The sequence below is a fragment of the Cotesia glomerata genome, linkage group LG1, assembly GCF_020080835.1.
Source record: "Cotesia glomerata isolate CgM1 linkage group LG1, MPM_Cglom_v2.3, whole genome shotgun sequence".
In the NCBI taxonomy this organism is placed as follows: Eukaryota; Metazoa; Arthropoda; class Insecta; order Hymenoptera; family Braconidae; genus Cotesia; species Cotesia glomerata.
This window is the reverse complement of record NC_058158.1, coordinates 26,242,376-26,261,384: the sequence shown is the minus strand read 5'-3', so window position 1 is coordinate 26,261,384 and position 19,009 is coordinate 26,242,376. Positions and strand designations below refer to the sequence as shown.

The 19,009-nt window shown below is 29.3% G+C and overlaps 1 protein-coding gene across 10 annotated transcripts in view; it reads right to left on the bottom strand.

Annotated features, from left to right (window-relative positions):
* Positions 1-19,009, bottom strand: part of LOC123271688 (glutamate receptor ionotropic, kainate 2) — a 294,730-nt gene that overhangs the window by 143,576 nt on the left and 132,145 nt on the right. For all 10 annotated transcript variants that reach the window (XM_044738125.1, XM_044738076.1, XM_044738085.1 and 7 more), the window contains exon 4: positions 4,817-4,978. In XM_044738125.1, the coding sequence (XP_044594060.1) occupies positions 4,817-4,978 (162 nt within the window). The remainder of the gene's footprint in view (positions 1-4,816; positions 4,979-19,009) is intronic.

The window sequence follows — 19,009 nt, the reverse complement described above, 5'->3', positions numbered from 1 at the left end:
GAATAAACCGATTTTTACCCGGTTAGAAGCATTCGACGCAGTTTTTTAAGCCTCACAAAGAATCTCAAATTTTGAATTGATCGCGCTAGGAATTTTGGAGTTATTCCGAAAAAACACTTTTTTCGGTTTTCTTTTGTTCACGATATCTCTCGAACGAATGAACCGATTTTGACCGGACTGGTGGCGATCGACGTGGTTTTTTGAGGTTGAGAGCTGATTAGTTTTTGGAATTGAACCATCAAGCCGTTTAAAGGTATTCCAAAAAAACCACATTTGAAAAAATTTTATTTCAGTTTTTTGAAGATTTTATGACCCAAATTTTACTTTTTGTATTTGAGTATTTTAGTTTATTTTTTTATTAATTACTTAAAAATTAATAGAAACAATTATTGTTACTTATTGGACTTTCTCAGGTTCTGATTTCAACGAGTTCTTCAACTTCGTGGCTATTTCAGTGACTGGTAATTCTTGATGACGGTGACTCCTACCTCCAGGGCATGGTCTCATCTTTGAATTGCTCAGAACACTGCGGACACTTAGATTTCGGTACTGGTTTACATCAGAGATTCAAGGTTCTAGTTTCATCCTTCATCCGGTTGAACGACTTCTTTTCGACAACACATTCACATCCCGGCTAATCGCGTTTTGGAACGATTTTTTTTTTCTCGTTCCCCAAGTTCCAAAAGATTTACAATAATATGAATTTACGATAAGTCATCTTTAACTACACTACGTGGCCCGTTACCAAAAATTAATCCTGTCCCTGTTCGAGCGCCATCTGTAACGTCCACGTTTTCCAAAAATTATAAAAATAAAATAATTTATTTGTCCCCGGCTCGAAATTTGCTCGCCGGAGTCCAGGGTCATAAACGGGGATTACATTATCAATAACAAAATATAAACAAAACACTTTATTTTAAATAAATCAAAGAAAAAAAGAAAAACCTCTTTATTGGCCTGATCATGTTAATAAACGATATAAACAATATAAACAAATTAAACAATATAAACAATATATTAGAACACTCTTTTCACACATACTCGCGGTTCAAAATCGCGAACTAACTGTCAAGAGCTGGTTCAGCTGAAGGCTTCGGCACGGGGAGAAGCACTTTCATCCGGTCGGTTCATGATACTTACCTGGGCCTTGGTCAGACTCCAGGTAGAGTATCATCCTCTGGAATTACTTGGTGAAGAGTATTCGCTCGAGTAATTCTCCCGAGAAAGAACTGATGCTTTATCGAGCCAAATTTTGGCGTTTATCATTTTTCCCCCAACTCTCTTGTAACGAACCGGAAGGGTCGTTTTAGACACCTGTCCGGTGCCCTCGAACTAGCATTCAAAAATAATTATTTATTATTTTAGTCGTAATTTCCTTCATTTTCTATCCATTCGTTTCGCCAAATTCTAAGTTTTTATTTTCGAAACTCAATTCTTTATTATTTTAGTCGCAATTTCTTTCATTATATATCCATTCGTTGATTTTCCATACTAAATTGTCCTCGGGACTTATAAAATCTTCGCTTACCTAAATTATTTCTTACAAAATAATAATCGTCATTTCTTTCATTTTATATCCATTCATCGCTTTCCCATACTAAATCTTGTTCGGAACTTAGAATAATTTTCCCAGTCTTTTAATTTCTTTTACAATTAATTCGTTCGGCTTCGTAATAATTTCTTACACGCTTAATTTCTTAATTTTAATCATACCTTCAGTAACAATAATATAAAATTATTAACTAAATAAATACAATAATTAAATAATAATCGCCGCACTAATAACAATAATTGTTTCTATTAATTTTTAAGTAATTAATAAAAAAATAAACTAAAATACTCAAATACAAAAAGTAAAATTTGGGTCATAAAATCTTCAAAAAACTGAAAAAAAATTTTTTCAAATGTGGTTTTTTTGGAATAACTTTTAAACGGCTTGATGGTTCAATTCCAAAAACTAATCAGCTCTTAACCTCAAAAAACCACGTCGATCGCCACCAGTCCGGTCAAAATCGGTTGATTCGTTCGAGAGATATCGTGAACAAAAGAAAACCGAAAAAAGTGTTTTTTCGGAATAACTCCGAAATTTCTAGCACGATCAATTCAAAATTTGGGATTCTTTGTGAGGCTTAAAAAACTGCGTCGAATGCTGCCAACCGCGTGAAAATCGGTTTATTCATTCAAAAGTTATTGCGGTTTAAAAATTCAAAAAATAGTGTCATCAAATCTCTATCAGACTTTTGAGCTCGAAGAGCTCAAAAGCATAGGAAAACAATCTCTTTGAGCTTGGAGAGCTCAAAATAACCCATAAATTGTATTTTTCAGCTCGAAGAGCTCAAAAACGTCATTGGTGCAATTTTAAGCGCCTAAGTATGGAATTAGCGGGAAGTTGCAGGGATGGCCGTCAGGGTCAACCGTTTTCCTAATTTTTTTTTTTTTGTATGCAACCCTAGTAGTATTTTAATTATTCGTCATGAAATCTACTTCCATTTCGGCTGCCGAATGGCCTTTTTTTTATTATAGTGTAGCACAGCTTGTCAATTTATTTTTAAGAGCATAAATTAAATTTTTCAAATGTTTAGCCACAAAGAATCCACGGTTATTTTCCACTATTTTCATCATAAATACGTTATTTTGCTGTGCATGCATATTGAGTGCTTTAACAGTAACGCAAGTTATGATTTTTCCCTTGATGGATTTTGTTTTATATCGTTGTATTCTATATTACACATCGAAATAAATCTCATCGCTTTTAACATTAAACAATGATATGCAGATATAACTTAACGAGACAACCTATAAAACATATAAAATGTGTTCAACATTGATGGTTTTATTTGAACATGAGTTTTGTTTGAGTATTCAAAACTCTTTTTAATTGAGATTAAATCGGTCATAGTTCAAAAATGATGAGTAACAATTCATCACAATGTTTACGTCGGCATTGTCATGAGCAGTTTTTCATCGTGATATATTTGCCAATAGTTTATTGAGATTTGTCACGAAAGTTTTAATCACAAACAAGTGAAAATCGAAACGATACAAATTTCATTATCGTAGAGCTACCTGAGTCGAAAAAATAATAGTTTAAAAAAACTAAAAACACGCTTTTTATAGAAAACCAAACTAAAAAATAGAAAATAAATTTAAATTAAGAATAGTGTTAAAAATTTCAATAAATATAAATTAATAATAGTGTAAATAAAAAAAATGTTTTTTATTTTAAAAAAAGCGGGAGGCCCATGGTGTCAATAGTTATAAATATTTTATTGACAGATATGAGTAGAGTGATTATCATTTTTATATCTTAAAAGCACCCCACGCTTTTTTAAAATAAAATACATTTTTTTTATTTACACTATTATTAATTTATATTTATTGAAATTTTAACACTATTCTTAATTTAAATTTATTTTCTATTTTTAGTTTGGTTTTCTATAAAAAGCGTGTTTTTAGTTTTTAAACTATTATTTATTTTTACTTTTAGTTTGGTTTATTTATAAAAGCGTGATTTTTAGTTTTTAAACTATTATTTGTTGATTATCAAAAATATTCAGGCGCGCAAATTACCCACGGAGAGTTACATACTGACATACTGACATACTGACATACAAGTGAAGCTAATAAAAAATAATTATTTATAAATATTATAAATACGGGGAATCAGAGTTCGATTTCGGAGAGCGAGCCTGAGAAACGGCTACCAGAACCAAGGAAGGCTGCAGGCGCGCAGATTACCCACGGAGAGTTACATACTGACATACTGACAAACTGACATACAAGTGAAGCTAATATAAAGTGTGTAAAAATGAATGTAGATGAGCTTAAGTCCATTGTTCTTTAGAGCAGTTAAGTTCATTTAAGTTAATTTTTTTAATTCGGGTAACGAACGTAAATTGTAAATAAATTCATTATAGCCATGATGTCTTATTAGATAGAGGATCCAAATTCCTTTAAATTCACATACTACAATTTACAAACATTAAGTTCAGGTGTGTAAAGAAGAAAAGAGTACAACCCAAAAATATTATGATTTTTGATTTATAAAGAAAAAAAAAGCAATAAATCAGTGGCCTTAAAAAAAGTAGACTTGATATAAAACCATTTACTTCAGAATACCTAGAGATTTATACTACGGAGTTTATGTAGCTCTTTTTACAAGAAATCTGACCAATTTTTATAGGTCTTACTGAGTTTACTGTATTATACAAATAAAAATAATTGATGGCATGTCTTGGAATGGTTTCACTTGGGTAAGAACTTATTGTACTCTCGTATTACAAGAGATTACAACTCGAATAAATACTAGTATTTGGTTTTATATGTTGAAGAAAAATTTAATTATTACCGAGCTAGAATTTTTTTTTTATTGACTACTGATTTGATCACAGAAAAATTATTTTAACTTATATTGAATCGCGTTTAGTAGTGTCGGATTAAGAACTATAACTTTCAAAATTGAATAGTATTCGGTCTATTGTAAAATAAAGATGTAATTACATTTTTCAAGACTACAAGAAAATGATGCTAAATATTTATTTTATTAAATACTGAATCTTATGCTTATGAGAAATCTTAAACGTTGCTTGGTTTATGAATGGTAACTTTAAAGTTTCCAACTATTCTATTGTGGACGATAAATTACTAAATACGTCTTTTATAAATACTATAAATATAAACGCAGTATGGTATGAATCAATTTTAGAGTACAATGTTAACATTAAGACTCAAGACAATACTTTGAAACTTTATACAAGTTTGTATACAATAATTTATGTGTTGACTTTTATTTCTGGGTTATTTTTATTGTACTGACCTTTTTTAGACGTTCTGAAAGAGTCGTCTTTTGGCACGTATTGAATATCATATACAAGTGTTGTGTTCGGTAGAAGACTTTTATCCTTGTTGATCCTATATATAGCATACTTAAATGCCAACTCCGAGGGACTGTCTTTTTGATCATCCGTGAATATTGCGCCTAAAACAAATATTACAGTCATAAGAAAACAAATGTTTTACTTATTCAGATTTTCAATTTTCATTTATCCTTTCATCATCTTAAGTATACTTCATAAATTTGAATAATCTAATATTGCACAACAATCATTTATCATTAATAAAAAAAAAAAATCGTATTATAATCAAAATGAGCAACTATATTTGAAAATTTTCGACTAATGTAAAAATTAATTTAATTGAAAAAAAAATAATTTTGAACCAAATAACATTCATTTAATTCAAGAAAAATTACCCGTAAATAAATTTTTTGACATGATCATAGATAGCAATATACGATCAGTCACGTAAGGCTATACATGAGAGTAAAAAAATAATCTATGTTAATTTTCCAATTTTTTATTTTTTCCAGAAATGTGTTGTCTTGTCATGAGACAATCCAGCAATAATGTACCCTTTGTTGTAGTTTTTTAATACTAACTTTGATTCAAAGATTATAATGTTTGCATAATTAAGAGTGGGATATGTCTTAATATGCCCATGTATGATAGGCCTAATATGAAAATTAGCTTTATCAGGCTATATACGAGCTTATCAGGACATGTCAAAAATTTTATTTGAGCATATCAAGCGATATCAGAAAATTGTTTTACTGACACTTAGTTCAAAACCTTTCTGCTGAGTTTAAGACCAGTGAAATGCTTCAAAATAATTTTCATGATTCAAGATTCTTTTCCTTGACTCAATTAGTATATTACGACCCAAGACCAGAAAGTTGGATTTCCTGGCGTATGGGATATGATGGCCGAGGCGTAGCCGAGGCCATCATATCACATACGTCAGGGCATCCAACATTCTGGCCATGGGTTGTATACTATTTTTCTTGCTCTCCAGCCGAAAGTAAGCTACCCCGGGGAAGGGGTTTTGCCGGCGGTGAGGAGGGCGCCACCCGACTTTTGCAAAGCCGAGGTTTTGCTGGTCGGGGTGGGTATAATAAAAAAGTAAAAATTAATAAATAAAAAGAAATAAGTTATTTTAAAGTTTACTAATAAATGCTCTATTTAAGAGGGATAACATGCACAGAACTCGTCACAAATATTTAAACTCGATTTAATAACAAAATTAATTTTTCTAAGTTGATTAAAAATTAGTTTTTAATTAGACAGCTCAGAAAGATTGAAATTAAATTATTAGAAGCTTGTAGAGTACATGGATTGTTTTATAAACATTGATTTACTAGCTGTCAAAATATAAAAGAAAGCAAATAAAATCCACAAAACTTTTATATTTTATTTTCTAAAATTTTTATACAAATTATTTGTGCAATATTATTATTAAATAGTTCATTAACAATAATCTGGTTAAAAATTATTTTTATTTATTTGACATTTTTTGATTAGTTTATGTGTTGAAATGTACATTCAGACGATTTTGTGACTATTATATATATACAGTTGAAGCTCGCTGTATAGACCGGTTGCTCCACGAAAATACGAAAGAAAGCGAGGTTCTGTGCTGCCGGCCAGAAAATATAAGTAGCGCGCATGAGTTAGAGCAGGCCATAGAAGTTGCTCTTCCTGGAGTAAAGTACTTCCCGGAAGAGCGTACTTTCGGCTAGGAGAGCAAGAAAAATAATTTTCACATCAGTATAAATACAATTTCTTCACTATATATCGTTAATAATAATAGTAAATTATCTACGAATGAGTCGAATTGCTTTTTATTTTTGAATGTGAAAAATCATAAATAAATTATAAATGAAATGTTAATTCACATTTCCATCCTCTTCCAACGCAAAACTTTAAGTCGGATTATTCTGCACCGACAATAAACTAGTATTTACTTCAAAGAGATTAAGAAAATAAGAATCATGTTAAGGTAGTACGAGCGTAACTAATGAGTCAAAATAATGCTAAAATTTTTTTTTAATTTTAGTCTTCCCAATATTCGTCAAAATTCTTTATTTTAATTTAAAATAATTTAAACAATTTATTAATTTTTGATTTTTACTTACTTAATAAAGTAAAGTAATAAAATATAATAAAATGACTTTCGTATTTATTACTTGCCAGAATAAATAAACAGATTTGGCAATAGCGCGTTTGATTATACCCATTACAGAGAGCGTGGATGAGTGTGTGAGTTAAACATTTCTCTCTCTTTAACTATATTTCTATCCTTTTCTTTTTTCTCAGCTGTTGACGCGATATGGTCACATCTTTATTCGAATAAATAGCTGACGATAAACGAGTTACAAACATAAAATTTAACTTTAAATATTTAAAAAATTATTTCGGTAATGTATTATTATTAATTTGTTTTTATATTTTGCAATAATCCAAGTTTCTTGTGTATAGTTTTTTATTCGTTAAAGGTGGGGTTAATATTAAAAAAAATAATTAAAGTCTCGACAAAAGTTTGTCCGCCATAAGAGCCCGTGTGTAAAGAGATAAAATATGTGATTTTTAAAATTTAATATCTACGTAACTAAACGGTGAATCTTTTTAAAATTTTGGGATTAAATAAATGACGTATTTATTTATACGTATACTTAAATTCAAAGGTCAAAGTTAAAAATTATTTTTTACATAAGATTCGCTCGAACTTCCTTAACTCAGCGCTTAATCAGCGTTTAATAGTGCAGTGCTTAAAAGCCATCTATGAAGTAATAAGTTACTTAATGTACTAGTTGAAGTAATAAACTTTCCATAAGTCTGTTCAATTCGACTTTTGGTCATGATAATATAATTTGAACAAATTTTTTGAAATTCAAAAATTAAAAATTTGATAAAAAATAAAGTTCGATAATTCTTAAAAAAACATTTTTGCACATAAACTTTTATTTTTTTATATTCGTTTAATGTTTTAAGACAGATAACGAGAGGTTCAACTCCAAAATTTGTAGAAAGTCATATTTCTATCCGAAAAAAGTCAACATCGTTCAGTAAAATGTTTCAGGTCCGGAAATAATAAGAAATTTTATAAATGCCTATAAAGTCAACCGTTTTGAAATTCTTTTTACTAATATTCGTTTGTTAAAAATGACCTCTAGTTTCTTCGCTCTTTTACTAACTATGATAAATAAAATGCAAAAGCTTGGATTACAATATAAATTTGCGGTCTGCTTTTTAGGATCATCTAGTTGAGCTTGAATAGAAACGGGAACGGGTTTTGCCCGTAGCAATTCGCGAAATCAATGGCTATTACAAACTTGCGCGATACAAAGAGGAAAAAAAAACATCAGTGACAAAAGATTCAGACTATCGAACGAATAACAAATAGAATTGCGTTAAAAGATTGAAGAGATAGGCGGGATACTTCGTTGCTCGATGAAATTATGTTTCAAATAATATAAAGTATTAAATTTAATATTTTTAATTAAATCACTGAATTACCGTACCTGAAAGTTCATTAAAACAACTAGATTATTTAATTGAAAAAATTTTTAATTACCATGTACCGAGATTTAGAACACTATAAATTATAAGCTTTTTGCCCAGCCTATGAGTCGTTTGTCATGTTGTTTTAATTAACCCAAAATTAAACGTACAAAACATAAAAAGTCTAACTTCAATGAGCTAGAATAATTACAGATGGTTACCTTCCTCTATATATGCCCGAAACAAAGCAACGAGGTTCATATATTTTTTCAATAACACGGAACAACGTCGGCTTTTTATTCGTATCTTGATGTTTGAGAGGTATGCTGCCCTGAAAGCGAACAATTAACGGTGGTTGTTAATGATGAAATGTTAATTATTCTAAAAAATTGTCAATTTTCCTGGGATTTAGTATTTATACAATTAATAATATTTTTTTCTCGTTAGTCAATTATTTATTAATAAGAATGCGAAAACTAAAATAAATATAAAATTTGAGTAATTTTAAATTATAGACTTTTTACTATTTATAATAGCTGCGATATTTACTGAAATCGATTTATTGACCTCGGATGTACCAACGGATAAAATTGGAAAAAAGTGATTTAAGTTTCATGATACCTCCCATCGTATTGTTCGCTGCGAATAAATCTTTCAGTTCTCGAGAGGTTTTACCAAGACTTTACTTATCAGCTTTCGATTATTTAATTACTTGAAAAAATCTTTAGTCAACGAGACCGTTAGCATAAGAAATAAATACTTCATAAATTTTCTATCCATCAATATTTTCGTTTATTATTTTTGGATAATTCGTAGTTCAAGTTCATTAAATAAATCATATTTTTAAAATACAAAACAAAAATCTGAAAAACGGTTGACCCTGGAGGCCATCGCTCGACAAATTATTTATTCCGAGCTTAAAAACACAACTTTTATACTTTTTCAAGCTCGAAAATTTAATGTTTGTTGAAAACATACTTTTTTGAAAATTTTAAATTGCGATGTCTTCTGATCCAATCAATCGTTTTTGATGGAACTTGTAGCATTCGACGCAGTTTTTCGAGCGAAAAAAGGATTATTTATTACCTACCAAACGATTCGACGTAAAATGTTGAAGTTATGTTAAAAAAAACTTTTATATATTGTATTTAGTATAGTGTACTTGTTGCAGATGGTTTATAGCTATAAAAGAAAAATAGATCTTGCCAGTTGGTCAGAGAAAAACTCGAAAAAGGTCATGCAAGAAGCAAAGAAGACATCAACATTAAAAGCAAGCAAAATGTATGATATCCCGTATGCAACTTTGTATCAACATTTAAGTAAAGTAACTTCAAAAAACAAACTAGGCCGCTATGAAGCTATTTTTTCGCCGGAGGAAGAAGAAGTACTTTTAAAATATGCCCACCAAATGGATTTTACTTTTTATGGACTTACACGAACTGAGTTTGTGCAAATTGCTGGAGAATTTGCTAGAACTAAGGGGAAACCTGGAGTTTTTTCTGGCAATATAGCTGGGAAAAGATGGTTAAAAAATTTTAAACTTCGTCATGCGTCGTTAACATTGAGATCACCTGAATCGATATCCATAACTAGAGTCAAAAGATTTAATCAATAAGCTGTCAACAGATTTTATTCTCTCTTGGAAAAAGTCATAGAAAAATAGGCTGTCGCTCCAGATATGATATGGATGAAACTAGGGTGAAAACTTCATCAACGAAGCCGCCTAAAGTCCTGTCTACCTGCGGTAAAAAACAAGTTGGAATTGTTTCCAGCAATGAAAAAGGAATTTTGTCGACCGTAGTTTGTTTCTGCAGCGCAACTGGGTCATTTATTCCACCATCTTTCATATTTAAAAGTAAGAAGTTTAATTCAAGGTTGCTGGATGGTGCTTCCCCTTGTTCAGAAGCAACAGTCACTAAAAGCGGATGGATAAACTCTCAAAAGTTTTTGGACTAGTTGAAAATGTTTGTACAAAAAGTGTACCCTACTGAAAACAACAAAGCACTTTTAATATTGGATAATCACGAATCGCATAGAAGTTACGAAGCTCTTGAATTAGTAACAAAAAACCATATGATATTTTTTTCTATTCCTCCTCATACATCTCATAAGTTGCAACCGTTAGATGTGGCAGTTTATGGGCCAATAAAAAAATTTTTCGAAATTAAAGTTAACATTTTTCAATAGCAACATCCTGGTCGAATCATTAATCAGTATGACATTGCGAAACTTTTTACAGGGGCATATTTGAAAGGAGTTGTACCAGCTAATGCAATTAGTAGGTTCCGAGCAAGTGGTATACATTCATTGAATAGACATATTTTTGGAAATAAACATTTTGCACCTTCTGAAGTTTATGAAAATGCAAATGTAAACGAAATAGAGCAAAAGGTTGAAAACGAAAGCGAAGAAAGTCATTAAAGTACTTCTAAAAATCAGAGTGAGTAAAATAATGGGACGATAGCACAATCAGCGAATGTTTCCGACATAGATTTATTACTGAACATCTGGTCTATACCTATTGGAACAATTCAAAGGAGTACACGAGAATGTAAATCTCAAAAATCAAAAATTTTAACTAGCTCTTCTATAATCATAACTCAAAAACATAAACAAGATACTGCTGCTGCAAAAAGAAAAGCTCCAATCGATGTTCCAGGTCCTTCCAGTATCAAAAGACAACGACGAACAAAACAAACCTCGGAAAAATCTATGACATCTTACCTGTGCACCGTATGCAAAGAGAAATATGTTGACCCACCGACACATTTTTTTTGGTGTAAGGACATTCATTTTTTTTTTAATCTACTAACATATTAATTCCTCGTTGAAATGATTAATATTATAAACTCTTAACAGCCCTAGTAGAAATGATCAATTTTTCACTCGATTAAATCTAGTATCTGGCTAGCGATCATATCTAGTAGCTGGCCAGCAATTAAATCCAGTAACTGGCTAGCGAAACTAGGTAAAAACTAGAAATCGCGCCACCTACAACTAAATCGTAAACATTGGTCACACAGATGTTCTACTTATATTAGTGTGTGTATGTTTATTTTTTCACTTTAACCTGTAAGTTGAGTTATCTTTCGTAAATATTAAGAAACGGTGTAAATAATTAAAAAATTTGTGTATTTCAATATAAAAATAATCTGTTATATATTTAAAAAAATGAATGAAATAAAAAAAATTGACATAATAACCGAATTACGGTTATGGGCAATCAAAAAAAATACTCCAGACTGTCATCTAGATGAATTATTAAACATTTCATAATTATTCCGTTTATTAATTATTACTACTTTTATTATTATTATTATTATTATTATTATTATTATTATTATTATTATTACTATAATTTTGAATTATAACAAACTTATCCACATTTAATTTTAAATAATCTCAATTCCTACACGTGTCGCCATGTTTTATTTGATGTCTAGTAAAACTGGCCAGTAACTAGACAGTTACTGGATATTATAGTAGCCAGTTCCTAGCTTAAGTCTAGTTAAACTAGCCAGTTACTGGCCAGATACTTAATTACATTTCTACTAGGGAGAAAATACAATAGATATGATTCTCCACTAAAGTAGTTAGACTCGTTAAAATTAATTATGCTACAATAAATTAAAATCCGGAGAGACCATCGTGCATTATATTCTGATTATATTTATTATATTATATTACCTAAACTAGAGAGTTTATTTTTTATGAGCCGATCATTTTTTTGTTACAACTTTACTGTTATTTTTTAGAGCACTACTGAAATAATTAAAGTTACAAAACCCTTCTTAAAACGTTATTTACTTTTATGTTGGAGTGAGATTGTTTCGAAAAGTTGTATAATTCTGTATAAGTACGATTTTCTCGTGATGAGAATTATTTTTTTGTTGCAATAGAATATTTATAAAACAAATATATAAGGTCATGTCAAGCTATGTAGGAGAATAAAAAAATAGTTTGTTGAAATTTTTTTTTTTTTTTAAATATCTACATCATTAAACATGAAGTATTAATCAAAAATTTTTTCACAGGTGTTAAAATCTGAAGTTATTGCTTCAAGTTAATATTTTATAGAACACGGTACTGACACTCTTACATAAAAAATGTGAGTACTTTAGTACATTCTTTGACTGTAATTTTAACAACCAAATAGTTTTCACAAAAAAATATGTGATTGTAATTACGCACGGAAAAAAATAAATAGTAAATGCAACATGATGCAGTCTTGGTAAATAAACATGATGAAATCATGTTGCATCCATATGATTTTTCATGTAGCTTTAATAGCATAAAATTAAGCTGCAACAACTAAATATTTATGCTTCAGAAAAATTATTTATTATCAAGCAAATAGATTTTTTCGGATTTATAATATTGTAGATGAAAATTAGAGTAAATTAGCAAATTAAATCATTTGTAATGATATTTTGTTTAAGGGGTTAGGGGTAGTCAGGATTTTCAAAAAATCGATTTTTTTTGCATTTTCTTTAAGTGTCATATTTTAAGAATATTGTCTGAAAGTTTGAAGGGAATCCGACAAATACTTTTCGAGTTATTCGACAAATAACAAAGGACGCTCAGGCACTCCAGAACGCTCGAGAGCAGGTAGTGTAAAACTTTAAATGCGTTTTTCTCAAAACTATGTTTTTTAAACTGGTGACCACTGTAACTCGAAAACCGCTCAGTAGATTTCAATGAAACTCATACAGTTTTAGGAAAACATAAAAATCTCATATCTGATCAAAGGATTTTTTTTTCTTAAAAAATTTTGATTATTTATAAACAATTAACTGTTGGTTTTTTCCCTAAAATCTAGGGAAAAATTTCTTGAGGCTGCCATTTTGTTAATGTTAAACAAAAAAGCATCGATCAGGTACTAGATTATCTATTAATGACACTATTTTTTCTTGTCCGATTGATTTTATATGAATCTACAAGGATTTATGATGGTCACCGCAAGGACCTTTTTTCGAATTGGGTCAACACAAACAGTCATAACTTTTGAAATAATTAATTTTTTTTTTCAAATTTTCGTGAAGTCAAGTCAAAACATTGAGTAATGATGCCATACTATTACTTTTTGGAAAAATAAAATGATTTGCTAGCAAAAAAAAAATTATTAAAAATTCTCATTTTTTCATGTCTGACTACCCCTAACCCCTTAAAATAAATTATATTATTTTTTTGACAATTTTTTTTTAGTCAAAAACATTAATACGTAGTAAAAATTTTTTTTAATAGAAAAGAATAAAATTTTTTCAAAAAAAACTCTGCGAGAAAATTTATTCAAATGTGAACCAATCACTCAGCATTTCAACTGCACATGCGCAAGAAGACAGCGATGTACTGTAACTTCGCGAAGTCAAACTGCATTTTATATACGAAAATAATAATAATTTAATTACTTTTATCACAAACCAAAGCTATTGGCGATAAGAATTGTATATAATTTGAATAAACAAAGATATCGTTCACAAATTGTATAATTCAATAATTGCACGCCTCATAGCGCGAAGCGCGTGAGGTTGTGCTTTATACTCGACTCGTCAAGGTCAAGCAATTTTGTGATCTTTAAATGCCTCTATCACAACCATATTACACTTATACAATGATATAAGTAGATGTACACCGAAAAAACACTTAAATTAAACCATTTTTTACTTTCTAAAATCATTTCATGCTGCTATTTTGAAAAAAAAAAACGTTTTGAAAAAAATTTTACGTGGACGTCCGGATGTCATCCCATTTTGGATGTACCAACGATTACTCCCGAACAAATTGATATTTCAAGACCGGTCCTTTTTTATTAGTTTAAGAATTCAATGAACTGGGTCCGTATTTCATATCAGTGGCCTAGTTTATGTATTTTTTTTTTAATTGAATTTTTATTGAAATTCACTACGATACAACCGTACAAAGCCAAATGAACTTTTTTTATTTGTCACGTGAAAACTCTGGCGCCACTTGATCAAGCTAGATTTTTTTAGACTGTGTGCGCATATGACAAAAAAAAGGACGCCGATTTAAAAAAAAAAAAAATAAAAAATACTCTGTAAGAAATTACTTAATTATAATTTTACTTTTTTTAATCAATTACACAATTAATTTTTTTCTTAAGAAATGAATGAGCGTTATGAGGCGTGCACTTTTGGATTTTCCAAACTTTTTACTCTTATTTTCATCTGCAATATTATAAATCCTAAAAAACCTAGTTACTTTATAATAAATAATGTTTTCGAAGCATAAATATTTAGTTGTTGCAGCTTAATTTTATGCTATTAAGGCTACATGAAAATCATGTTGCTGCCAAATGAATTTCTCATGCTACCGCAACATGATTTTCATGTGGCATCCACATGATAAATCATGTGAATGCCACATGATTTTCTCATGTTACCGCAACATGATTGTCATGTAGCCTAAATATGACAAATCATGTGGATGCAACATGTTTTCATCATGTTTATTTACCAAGACTGCATCATGTTGCATTTACTATTTATTTTTTTCCGTGCGCATAAAAAAAAAAGAAAAAAAAGTAGCAGTGAATCTTTTATTTGAAAGGTATTATCGATATTTTCTTCAATGATATGATTTTAACTAGGATAGTAAAGCAAAACATAAATGCATAAGCTATTAAGGATTACAGTTCACAGCAATAATATGCTAACACTTAGTCTTTAAAGTACTAACTTCTCCGATAGCTAAAAGTCTCTTCGATGCAGTTTCATTCAGAAGGATTATAAGTAAGATTAACTTGATTTTCCTTCAATCAAAGTTCTATGATTTTCTGATCACGGATTAAATAGTTTATGAAATTTTTTTTGGTAAACTCTATGATAATCAAAGCTTTCTTACATAATTCATTAGTTAAACGAACATCAAAAATAACTTAGTTTATTAAACTCTTAACTAATGCCGGGTAAGCTTCTAAAGGAGAGTAAAAAATATCAGCCCAGATAGCGACCTATGGGAAATATGGGAAAATTTTTTTTGGTATTTTAAAAACATAATAGTTGATTTTCATCATGAAAATATATTCATTCATGATTTTCCATTATTGTACTTGAATATTCTTTCTAGTTTTAATAATGCTATATTTTATCGTGCATTCTGTGTAATGTAATTATTGAAATTCAGGAAAATGTTATTAAACAAACAATTTCACAGGTTAATCATCCATGAATGAGCACATAAGTTATCATATCACATCGCAAACACAGTAATTAACTGAAAGTGCGCTATTAAGATTATTTGAACAGAACTCAATTATGCAAATTTCAAAAAGACTTAGAGAAATAATTCCTATTTAATATCAAATTATATTCAATAAAATTATTGTTTTATTTTTTTTGTAGTCATTAAGCGCAAAGGGCTTCGATATAAATCCATGAATATCGTGCATTGTATTAAAATTTATCAGTTTTACTCACCGAATATTTACACGAATATGAGGTGATCCGATTAATAACTTGTGCATTATTGAAATACATAAAAATACATGTGAAGAGTTATCGATTGCCCTATTATGCAAAAGTAAATAGATTCAACTCCAATTAAAATGATACTTATGTACTTGTATTCGTTTAATCGTTATATTCCAACCAGATAAAGTTAAGCCGACAAATGGTTAAGAATACAGGGAGTGAAATTGATAAATGATGTAATCAGTGAAATGTTTCGAGAATAGGTATAGATCAGTATCCGAATAAGCACCCCTCACCGGAATTGGTGCTCACTCGAGGCTATAGATCGCTTGAATTATAGGAGTCACGACGTTACTCCCGGGAGAAATACGTTTGCCGGATGCAAGCAGAACCGATAATGTGCTTCCGGTACAAATGCCCACAAATACACTCTTACAAATCGATCAAATTCAGTATCAACACTGCTCGAGTTTTATTGATTTAGTGTTGAAAATTTTCAAAAATTAAATTTATTTTGGAACACCTTTTGATAATTTTTTTAATTGAAAATTAACTTTTTATTGAGGAGGGCGCAAAAAAATATTAAAATTGATATTTTAAGCGCAAAGAGTTCAATGATCCTTAGTATAAGCACGACAACGGCGAGAAGTTTTAGGAATCAGCTGCAGTCAATTATCTATTGTATTTTTTTTTCTTTTTGTTAAAATTCGTTTTTATGTTAAAAGTTATTATATAAAATCTAGAAAGCAGTGGATCCTGCAGGCTATCCCTGGAACTTTTCGCTATATTTACAATTAATTAACCTCTTCGAGTTCGAGTTCATAAGTAGAGTTTGGTTGTAGATTTTCGAAAAATATTATTTTTAAAAAACACATTTTCACATTCAAATACGGATATGATCGTAAAAATAATCCAAATAGTTTTCAACAAACTTAAAACCTTCAAATTTAAAAAAAACTGATTTTTTTTAAATCAGGATGAAATCAATGACTTCAATTATTGAAAATTTTTTATTTTTTCGAGCGGATAATTTAAAAACTAAATTTAGGTGACAACCACAAAAATATTCAATTGTAATAAAAAGTTTTTAGTAGTTATCATTTTAATTATTTACTACAATAATCTCAAATGGCATCATAATTACTTAGCGGGTATCGTCGAGAATGCCGGCAGAGGTTATCTCAGACAAACTTCTTATCGCTTCTCATAAGCTAGGTGATCAATTCAGAAACAAAGTTAAAGAGAAATTATATTGCAACTATGTTTGAATCTTAGGTGCATAATGCTTTATTAATTACCACTGATTCCGCGTTTTTAATGTAGGTGATAATTATAACGAAAGAAATCTTAATGTAGGTTATCATTTTCCGGATTTTCATATCTTTACTACTGACAAAAAATGTATTTCAACCCTATAGTAGAAATAATCGAGTTTTCACTCGATATAAACCAGTAACTGGCCAGCGATATCGAGTAAAAACTCGAAATCGCGCCACCTACAACTAAATCATAAACATTGGTCACACTGACACTGTACCTTTACGAGTGTGTGTGTCTGTTTATTTTTTTTTTATTAACCTGTACGCATTATTATTGTAAAAAATGCTAAAAAACACTCTAAATCAGTAAAAATTTGTGTATATTAATGTGTAAATAATTATCAATATATATTAAAAAATAGATGCAGTAAAAAAAGTTGACGAAAAGCTTTGAAAGCTGGAGTTCTTCAAGAGTTACCAATAACAGCAAAAACATTTTTAAATAAATGTAGTGTATCTTTTAAAATTGAAAAAATGCCAAAGGCTGATGAAATTACAATGAGTGAACTTGTTTACTTCGATGTTGAAGATCATCTTACAGCGATTATTAATCCAAGTGCTCATAAACAAAGCTTAATATTTTTACAATTTAATATGGATGGAATAAATTTATTTAAATCGAAAAACTAAATGAATATTTTTTTAATTATCTCCAATAAAAAATTATTTTATTATTTAATTGTTAGATTTATTATTATTAATCTATTAGTCTAATAATTTTATCTATTATATAATATAAATAAATATGAAGCTTTTAAATCATTTCGTTTATTAAACATCACTTTTATTTTTTTTGACTGTTTTATTAAGCCTTGATAACCTGAAAATTCTCAATTGACAGTTTTACGAAGGCCGCCATGTTTTGTTAGATCTCTAGTAAAACTGGCCAGTTACTTGACAGAAACTTGATATTACACTGGCCAGTTACTGGTTTAAGTCTAGTCAAACTGGCCAGTTACTGGCTAAAAACTCGATTTCATTTCTACTAGGGAATAGTAAAATTACCGAGTTTTAAAATTTCAGTTATTTTATTTTATTATAAAAATTACTTTATAGAAAATAAAATTATCTGTAATTTCTTGAAAAATTTGATCTGAAACTCCAAATTGTTTTTGTATAACTGTAGTTAGATATTGTCATTGTATAGTTTATACTTGTATTCTTAGCGCGAATAAAGCTATATTCTGACAGCTTTCGAGGAGAATAAATTAATTCAAAAGCTGTCTGATTTTCATACCGATCACTTTTTGTTGTGACTAAATTTACAAGTAAAAACATATAATTGTCTGTACTCTTTGTTCCATAATATCTCTCACCCTCTAGAAGTTAATGTCATTTTTTTTTTTTTTTTTTAAAACTATTTTCTTTGTATTCACTATTGTGTATTGTTGTATCTAATGAAGAAACTTGATAAATATTAAGAGATGAACTTGTAAGAAATGAAAGTTATACCCTAATATAACACTCGATTGAGTTCTGAATATTCAAAATATTTTTTATAATAAAAACAAGAAATTATGGGTGTTCAAAAATAAGATTAAACAGAATTTCATAAATTTAATTAATACTGGAGAATAAATTAATAAAAACAATATATCGTGTGTTAAAAATAGTATATATTTGGAATTTTATGGATCAAAATGAATAAATATTATATTAAGTAATGACAGTAATTAAATTTGAGTGAAATTTTTGATACAACGTCCCATAATACGATTAAAAACAATGTCTATTTTTCATGTTTTATGAATATATTGAATATTAAAGCGTAGAAAGTGAATATATTTTAATTAGTTTTAAAGCTTGTATATGTACATATATGTACACGGAAAAAAAATTAGGAAAACGGTTGACCCTGAGGGCCATCCCTGCAACTTCCTGCTACTTTCGTAATTAAGCGCTCAAAATTGCACTTATTACGTTT